The 9631-nt window shown below is 45.4% G+C and overlaps 1 protein-coding gene across 3 annotated transcripts; it reads left to right on the top strand.

The window, feature by feature from the left end:
- Positions 1–609: 609 nt before the first annotated feature.
- On the top strand, positions 610–9504 carry kynu (kynureninase). Of its 3 annotated transcripts, XM_076723949.1 has the most exons (15): positions 610–782; positions 1131–1979; positions 2977–3170; positions 3259–3379; positions 3474–3556; positions 4596–4657; positions 4804–4875; positions 6537–6611; positions 6695–6841; positions 7690–7788; positions 7866–7939; positions 8135–8187; positions 8499–8584; positions 8681–8911; positions 9376–9504. In XM_076723949.1, the coding sequence occupies exons 3-15, from the start codon at positions 3002–3004 to the stop codon at positions 9493–9495; spliced, it is 1392 nt and encodes a 463-aa protein (XP_076580064.1). In that variant the 5' UTR covers positions 610–782; positions 1131–1979; positions 2977–3001; the 3' UTR covers positions 9496–9504. The 3 variants fall into 3 exon arrangements, with proteins under 3 accessions (XP_076580064.1, XP_076580063.1, XP_076580065.1); XM_076723950.1 differs by lacking the exons at positions 610–782; positions 1131–1979 and having other exon boundaries at positions 2909–3170; XM_076723948.1 differs by lacking the exons at positions 610–782; positions 1131–1979; positions 9376–9504 and having other exon boundaries at positions 2619–3170; positions 8681–8971.
- The last annotated feature ends 127 nt before the right edge of the window (positions 9505–9631 follow it).

Below are 9631 nucleotides of genomic sequence, written 5' to 3'. Positions count from 1 at the left end.
CTGAGGTGAGGGCTTTTGTTTTTACAGCACACTTCAGGAGTGGATTCATCAGCAACATGTATACTTTAAAAGCACATGCGGACACACCGTTCAGGAGCAGCTACGGGAAGCATGAAGGGACACAAAGCAGCAGATGTGATGAAAGACCAGGTGGAGGTTTTAGCACAGTCAGATTTCACCAGGATATTTTCCTGTTAAATAACATGTGAAGTGACTTAAACTGTGCAGCAGCCAAGCCTGTTCAAAACAGCTCTGCGGCCATGTTTTGATTTTAAATGGACTTTTGCGTCGAAACAGCGGCTGCTGGGCCTCGCTGAGGCACGGTTCCACCTCCACACTGTAGGTCGGAGTGCAGGATGACCTCTAAACCTTCAGCGTCGGCTTTTCTCACTCTGTCAACTTTGATTATGAGACATTTCCCAAACAGTGAGGTGTCACTGATGCGATGTCAGGTTACTGCGAGGGGGAAGAGTCTGTTTCACCCCCAATATGGGTAATTAAAAACACCACCCATCACCTCTGGGCTTGGCTCTGATTGGCTCCCCTCACAAAAAGAAGTCCTTCTGGTTCTTCTGTCTTAATCTATTTTCCAAACATTTTCAGAAACATCTCCGTGTTTTAAATTCAGACCATGCTTTTGTCGTTTTAGGCGCGGACACGGTTTGACGCAGCGTGGATGGGAAATATCACCTTCAGCGGGAGCGGGAGCTGCAGCTAATGTGACGAGATGGAGGCGGACGGCTTAGTGAGCTGTGAGGAGGAATAATGAAGAAGAAAAGAAGGTGAGGAGGAAGAGGAACAACCTCGGAGGTTCAACCAGAAGGCTTTTCATAAAAACAACGATCCTGCAGAGTTTAGGGAGACGGTGAATTCTGGGAAAATAATCTGGAAACACAGAAGAATAACAGTCCACTGTAATAAGAATAACGCTGCTCAATGATTATCTAGCATCCAAATGTTTGATCTCTAGAAGTGTTTTTATAGAATGCTTGATCAACAGTTTAAATTATTCCCAAGACAATTTCACAATTTGACTCCATGCAATAAAATACACATTTGCTTTGCACATACTAATTCTTATGTCTCTGCGTGAATGCACCATATCTTTAACCCTTATTCTCTGTTTGTAGTGGATTCGTACCAGCCGAGCACGTCCCTCACCTCCAAGACTGACAGCACTTTGCTGCCATCTAGTGGATATATGACGGAACATGGAGACTTTATACGTAAGTGTGTTATTGGCTGTGATAGACTGAGCCGCCTGCAGGCCCTGAGCAGAATCAACATGCAGCTTTAACATCAACCATAAATGAAATTCTATCAGAATAAGCTTTTCTAGTTTAACTTTGTATATTTCCAGTTGAATATATGTATGCAAATTGATTCTGTCAAAAGTTTGCTTTGTCCCCGTCCTGATAAACATGACGATGCCCCCCGTTAACAAAGCCCCAGTTTGGCGTGGAAGACCTTGGCTTGACCCCCACACAGCGCCCACTGGGATGAACTGGAACTGTGAGCCGGACCTTATCACCCACCATCAGCGCTGGGCCTCGCTGATGCCGCTGTGGCTGAATGGGAGCAAATCCCTGCAGCCAGATTCCAGCACTGAAGAGCGGAGGCTGTTACAGCAGCACAGTGAGGCCCGTGTTTTGCAATGAGATGCTCAGCAATGTTTTTTTTTTTTTTTTTTTACATGTGGAACTTCACACGGCACGTTTGGATTTTCACACACGAAAGTGAAACCACTAAAAAATGGGGAACTTCCTCTTCCAGCCAGTTGCACAGAAGGACTTTTGAAAAAAAAGAAGAGCAGATCTGTAAAGACTAAAAGCATGTTCAGCTCTGGTTTTATCTTAATCTTTGTTTGTAAAGAAATTATTAACTTGGGCTTTGGACTGAGAGGTCAAAGAGCATTTTCCATAGCGGAGGATTCATTCAGCCCGACTGCTGTCAGCGGAGAAGAAGCTCATCTGCAAACTGTGAGTTACATCTTTCAGTACATACAGGAAGACTGAATGACTAGCCACAAATCAGATTTTCAGAGCAAGTTAGGTAAAATCAATGTACAACAAAAGCGTTTTAATTGATCGTTGGATTGCTGTGTGAAACTACGCAATGTGCTGTGCAGTCAGAGGTGAAGTAAGCTTGCAGATTGTGCAACAAAAATGACCTTTTAAAATAAAATGACTGGACGGAAGAGCAGACGACTGTAATGAATGTACAGTCACGACCAGTGGTTTGAAAATCAGGGAGCAAGTTTGTGTTTTTATAGGTGCAATATGTAAGAATTTCAGATGAAAACGTTACAGCATTTCTTAAAAATATGAACAAAACGCCAGGAAACATCAGTTCTGACATGTCAAATTGTGCCGCAGAGATATCTACTGGAGTTAGCATGCTAACCAGCTAGCCTCGGCCTCGAGAGGTGACAGTAAAGCTCAGGTGTCCCTCCATAGTGTCAGCAGGGGGAGACGTATGTGACTCCCTGTCGTCAAACTGGCAGCTTCGTTCAGTCCCAGTTCAGCCGTACGTGTTCACTGGGAAACTGTTGAGTCCAGTTCTGCTTGGTGTACACACCAACAGCCTTCTGGGGCTCTGAGCTCCTGGTCTGGGCAGACTCGAGTCAGCTGATAGGACCACCAGCAGCATGGCTAACTGTGCTAACAGCAGCTAGTCGCTACAGCCATAAATAGACTATAGTGACCAGGAAAGCGACCTTCGACAGCTGGCCAGTTCTTTAACATGAAGGCCGTAAGCGTTGAAAGTGCTGCACACTGTCGCCTTTTCAGCCAATTTCTGCGGGCAAAACATGCATCCTGAGGTATCACAGGAGGTTTCAAAGAGCTACAGAGGGATTTTGAGTCACTGATAACAGAACAAAGGAATGCAATCAAATCAAAGGGATTTCTGCAGTAAGAAGCAACTGATACTTGTAATTTCTTTGTTAATCTTAAAAAGGGTTTCCTCTCTTTGCAGGCATCAGCCTCCCAGTCCCACAGCAATGGACCCGTTTGACGGCTCAAGTCCAGCAGAAACTTTGCGGCGAGTTTCGGCCTCGCTGGGTTGCAGTCCGACCTCTGCGGAAGTGGCTGCGTACCTCGACAAACATGACAAGCTGAGGCATCTCAGGGAGCAATTCCTTGTGCCCAAAATTGCTGATTTGCCTCCTTGTGAGTTGATGTTGAGCATCTGAGAGTCAGAGAGTTGTTTAATCATGTGAAAATGATTTGCATTCGCTCCCTTCTGATGTTTCTGTAGCCGATCTCTCGCTGGTCGACGGCAGCAAGGACTGCATCTACCTGGTTGGAAACTCGTTGGGGCTTCAGCCCAAAATGGCGAGGAAGTACCTGGAAGAGGAGCTGGAGAAGTGGGCTAAAACGTATGCTAAGTCTCAGTCTGTTCAACGCTTCCCCAAAGGGTTTCAATAAGCGAGAAATGTTTAGCTGCGGTGTGTAAAATAAACTGTCTTTCAGGGGCGTTCATGGTCACACAGAAGGCTCTCGACCGTGGGCGTGGGCTGAAAACAACATAGAGGAACTCATGGCTAACGTTGTAGGTAAGAGACATGTTTAATTGATTAAATCTGGCTCTGGCCACATGTGGCTGCCACATGTGGCTGGGATTTGTGATTTTGGACCTTTATTGAACCGGGATGGTTCTCATGAGATCTAAATCTCCATTAGCACCATTATGTAACACGCAACAACACAGGAAAAGGAAAACAACAGTGAAAGCAACTAGATGAACTAGATTTTATTCATGCATTTTTTTTCCTTTTTGTACAACACAAAATATCAGCATGAAGGGAAGAGGAAAATACATCTTTGGCCGTCCTTCAGCATTGTTGTTCTCCTCATGTGAAGGTCGCATTCCTTTTATGCAACTCTTTAACAATTCGTCTGTGAAGCTGCTTGATCAGGTCACTGTTCTTTTCGTGAGGGCCGAAGTTCGCATGAAGCGTGTTTAAACAAACATGCGCTTGCAGACACATGACGTGTGGGGAGGGACGCTGCAGCGTACTGTCTTGAATTTGATTCAGAAATTTTGTGCACTGGTTAGTTATTGCGTGGAATAGATGCCGTCTCACTAGTTTGATTTTCAGTGAATTACAGATAATTAATGTTCTGCTAAATAACTTAAAGGACCAGTGTGTAGGATTTAGCAGCATCGAGTGGTGAGTTAGCAGATTGCAACCCCCCCCCTCAGCTCACCAAAGATGCTCTGTAACAAAAGCTGATGCATTACAAGCAGCGTTAATGCTATGAAATGGTGTAAACTTCCTGTCTGCATTGGGCATTTTTAACACTGATGGACCATTGCTTGTAAACAGCTCAACACTAGATGCAGTCCAAATGTCATTTCTGTGCCGTATTTCGCTGCTTGTTTTTACCTGCTAGCTTACTACGCACGCTCCAGACCTCCAGATCTGTTGCAGGCCTTGAACAAAGTAGATTTTCTCCTGATATGATATGAGCTCATGTTCGCTTCTCCCCATTGGAATCAATAGACTCAACAGGAAGGGGCGGGTCAATGCCGCTGTACAAACTTTGTATGAACGATTTGTGGAATATTACATAATAATCTGTTTCTTACAGGAGCTAAAGCTGAGGAGGTGGCACTGATGAACGGGCTGACAGTTAATTTACACCTTCTGATGGTAAGATACCGACAAAATGGGCTTTATTAAAGACATCGCTCCAGAGCTGCAAATAAATCCATCACCAGGACCGTGCAAATGAAACCCTGTCGGGTATGAGTTCAGGTGAACCTAATGTTGAGTCATTTCGTGTCGTTATTCCGCAGCTTGCTTTCTACAAACCCACAGCAGCTCGGCACAAAATCCTCCTGGAGGACAAGGCCTTTCCTTCAGACCACGTGAGTAAACCTCTGAACGTCGGTCCAATTTGCACCAAATTCCCTGATTTGGCTCTAAATTATTCACTGGAGCGGCACATCTTTGAATTTCATTGGCTCTACAAAGCGCCAGTCTTCTGCATAATCGGTTGCGATTGGCTCGATCTTTTCATGAAAGAAGAGGGGTAGACACTTCCTTTCAGTGCACACGCTATTTGTTGGATTAGGGTCCTTAAGTGAGGTGTCAATTGAAAGGTGGGAATGGCGTTGGAGAATGACTTCATCATCATCATCATCATCATCATCATGCTGGGTTAGCAAAGTATCCAAGAAGAAGTTAAAGTGGATAAGATGAGAGCAGAAAAGGGTCAAGAAAGGAAGAAGGGAAGGGAAGAGAAGAAGAAGAGGTGGATGAAGAAGAGGGGGATGAAACAAGATGGAGGAAGAAGATGATTGATTTACAGATTGGCTAATGAACTGTGAACGGGATCATTGTGCGTGGACTGTCAGGAGTTGTCACTGTGAAGCTGTTGCTATCCAGCAGGTGGCGGTAATGCAGCGTATCTGGATACGAAGCGCAGTGAAATTGCACAGAAGAAGAAGAACGACAGCTGGAGTGCAGAGCTCATTCAGATACTAGTGTAAAAGCCAGTCTGAAGCAACTTTTTGTGGATTATTATAATGTTTGGGACAAAATATTTGACTGTATTGATCGTGTGGACGTTTGTTGACGTAAAGACGTTTTTGTGGGAGTGTTGTTGATCTGTGAGACTCCATGGGTGAGTTGCCTGAATGATATGTTTGTTTGTTGCTGGTGTTGATTGTACCCGCTGTTGTGATTTGCTTCGGTCGATCACGATAAATGTAATTTTTCAAGACTTTTAACGTTGAGTACAAAGTGAATCCAGGCATTTGTGTCCATGGAGGGATGGACGGACAGACCGACGGCCCGCGGCAGGCTCTGGAAAATGTCAAAAGTGGTGGATTTATTCAAGTAAACTACTCCAAAATCATTTGCAGGTCACAAATACTGTATTTAAGGACAATGTGAGGTAATTGTACTTCTACTTCCTCCCATTTTATAGTTTCCGCTCCACACATTTGGCTGACATTAGTCACGAGTTATTTCCAGAATTAAATTATTATCCAAAATCTAATCAACAATACATTTCTAAGTGATATTATTGTAGAAAAAATGTGTTTATCTGTGGAGGTAAATTCATAAATCATTCAGGAGCTTCATAACAGCCCTTTGTTGACTTTAATGGTGCATCTGCTCATCATCCACACACTGCCACCCCGTGGCCAGCCGGTGTAAGTGCAACAGAAATGTCTCAAACCGAGATGCCCTGATCTGCCCTGTCCTTCATCAGTAGCTCTTCAGGTAAATAAGCAACAACTGAAGGCCAATAAAACAGCGACGATCTCCAGAGAAGCAGTGACACTGTCCTGCTCAATAGGGCAGTTAAATATCATCGCGTCTTGAGCTGAAAACTGTTATTTTTTTATTTATTTCCTTTCCCTGAGACCAGAGCAGTGGGACAGTTAGATTAAAAGCAACATAAATTATTCTTAAATAAAAGAAAATGGATTTAGTTTTGAGGGCAGCAGGAAGACTCGTTGTGAACGCTACTGTGGTCTCCTCTTATGTCTCTGACTCCTCTTGTCCCTCCCGTCCTCAGTACGCCGTGGAGTCTCAGGTCCGACTGCGAGGGTTCGACCCCGAGGACAGCATGCTGCTGCTGTCTCCCAGGCCGGTACTGGAGCTGCTTTACACTGACCGAACCCAGAATTCATGTTTGGTGTGTGCCGCTGATCGCTGACTCTGCCTGCTGTTCAGGGAGAAGAGACTCTGAGAACTGAGGACATCCTGGAGGTGATCGAGAAGGAGGGCGACTCCATCGCTGTGGTGATGCTCAGTGGAGTTCAGTATTACACCGGTCAGCTGTTCAACATGGAGGCCATCACTGAGGCCGGCCAGAGGAAGGTACGTGCATCTAATCAGCAGAACTGCGTGAAGTGTTTCCTCATTTAAACTGACTTCTTCATCATCTTTAAATGACAGATTATTTTCCTCCATACGACGTGTACGTGACGGAATCTAACTCAGTACGTTTACTCAAGTGCAGCACTTGAGGGGTTTGAGTATTTCCATTTTTTGCACTTCAGCTAGCTGCAGTGAAGAGGAAAATCTTACTTTTTACTGCACTGATATTGATTATTATAGAAGAAACTAAAAGTTAGCTTCACTTCACCACCTTCACCTGTGCTCAGGCGGCTTCAGCCTGATGTGAAGTGGGAGATTACTGAGCACCAAACACTGATTCAGGGAAGTTTGAAAATAGCCTTTGAACACATGCGTCAAACTGCTTCATTATTGTATTTATGTATTTATTCCCCTCCAGAAGTTGAGCTTGCACGTGCATCATTTCTCCTCCTGAGGTAAAACTCATTTGTCAAGCATGAAGGAAGTCAAAAACGAGGTGAAAAATGATGTTTCAGAGGGTTTTTATTCACCTGAGAGAGACTTTCTACCTCTGCTTTACTACATTTCAGAGGGAAATACTGTAAATTTGACATCACTGCATTAACTTGATAAACTGAAGTTACTACGACTAATAATACATTTTATTTATAAAGACCTTTTCAAAACAAAGTTACAAAGTGCTGAAAAAGGATTAAGACGGGTGAAATCAGACAGTTAAAATAATACAAAACGAGGAGGAATAAAACGCCCGACAATGAAGGGATGTTTGATAGAAAAAGGTCGATTTGCAGATAAACTCCAGGTGAGAGCATCGAGCTCAGAGTGCCCTCTTCTTCTTTGTCTGACAGGGCTGCTACGTGGGGTTCGACTGCGCCCACGCCGCGGGAAACGCCGAGCTGAAGCTGCACGACTGGGGAGTGGACTTCGCCTGCTGGTGCTCCTACAAGGTCAGCTGGCCGCTTCAATCAGCGCACGCGTCAACGCAGACGCATGTAAACAACCAGCCCTGTCTGTCTTCTCACAGTATCTGAATTCAGGAGCCGGTGGTCTCGCCGGCGCATTTGTCCACGAGAAGCATAACGACACCATCAAGCCTGCGTGAGTGCTGACACACAAACTAAAATAAAGGTTGAACACTGCAGCAGCTGAAACATCCTCAGACTGATGTTGCATTCACAGTCTTTGTTAAATGTGGGATAAAACACTTTATAAGGCTCCCTCAGTCGACGTCTTTGCTGCGTCCTGCCACTGAACCATCATTTTCACGTCACCTTCTTCCTCCGTCTCCTGCAGACTGTTGGGATGGTGGGGACACAACCTGAAGACTCGCTTCCAGATGAGTAACGGTGAAAGAAAATCTTTTTTTTTTTTTTTACCTCTATAATGTTTGTGCACTCTGCTGGGCAGCATGATGCCAGTTTTCTGTTTAGTAGTTCATAAAAAGTCTCGAGGTTCACCTTCTGAGGCCAGTGGAGGGAGTTTAAGGCTGCTGTGTGCTGCCATCTTGTGGTGTCACCGAATATTGCATCTTCACTTCAGGTTCTAAATGAATGACTGAAACACTTGTGATGTCTTTGACGGTGAAAACAGCTTCAGCAGTGGTAGAGTCGCTTAAACGTCACACTTGTTGCGTATTTTAACTTTTGTGTGTCCGCAGTGTTGGAGCTGCAGCCTGGAGTCAGCGGCTTCAGACTGTCGAACCAGCCCATCCTGCTGGTCTGCCCCCTGCAGGCCAGCCTGGAGGTACTGCTGTGAATGAAGTTCAGGAAAAGAGCTCTTTTTCAGCATTTTTCCCATTATTTACGTGGTTATGATCTCAAACCTCTCTGACTCTGCCAGGTGTTCAACATGACCAGCATGCAGGCGCTGCGCAGGAAGTCCCTCCTGCTGACCGGTTACCTGGAGTACCTGATCCAGCACTATTACTCCGAGGACCCCGGCCGGCCACGCAAGCCTCACGTCCGCATCATCACGCCCTCTGACCCTCAGCAGAGAGGCTGCCAGCTCTCGCTCTCCTTCTCCGTCCACATCCGAAAGGTCTTCCAGGAGCTGGAGAAGAGGGGCGTCGCCGTGAGTAGATGTTCACGTAGCCAACAGGTTTTAGCGGACACCTCAGAGGAGCGGTACTGAGAAGAGCTCTGTGTCCTGCTGCTAAAGGAGAAAACAAAAATCAGCACTCCATTTTAAGTCCATATGAAACTGTAAATGGTTAAACTCCACACTGTTTGCACTGCGAACTCACTGAGTTTTTCTAGTTTTGTCTTTTTATATGCAGACTAAACATTGGGATATTCCAGGAAACAGTGTCACCTCTTTTCAGTCTCTGTAGCTGGAGGGGCTGACATGTATAGGTTGTTTGCAGATGACGTCACGTTGCTCTTTATTTGTCCTGCGCACTGCAGATGGAGGGCCAGAAGTGATTTTCTGCACAGGAAGCGCTTTAACGCGCACCGAAAGTGCCTCATGACTGCCTGTATTCTTTCAGAACACCAAAACTCAAGGTAACATAAGCGTTGTGACTTTGTGTTGCTCAGTGTGACATGAGGGAGCCCAGCGTGCTGCGGATCGCTCCGGTGCCGCTCTACAACTCCTTCAGCGACGTCCATCGCTTCGTGGAAACGCTGGGATCAGCGCTCGCTGCCAGCAGCCAATGAACGACGGGAAGGACTGCGAAGCTTTTCGGAAAACACTAGCTCTGATTCAGTCCACTGACTGCTCCAAACTCCTATAGGTCAGCTTTAGTCTTAGATATGTGAACGTCCATGTTGTTTGAAGTTGTGTGGAAATGAT

Source organism: Chaetodon auriga, chromosome 23 (genome assembly GCF_051107435.1).
Source record: "Chaetodon auriga isolate fChaAug3 chromosome 23, fChaAug3.hap1, whole genome shotgun sequence".
NCBI classification, from domain to species: Eukaryota; Metazoa; Chordata; class Actinopteri; order Chaetodontiformes; family Chaetodontidae; genus Chaetodon; species Chaetodon auriga.
Note: the sequence above shows the minus strand (reverse complement) of the source record. Positions and strands in the feature narration are given on the sequence as shown.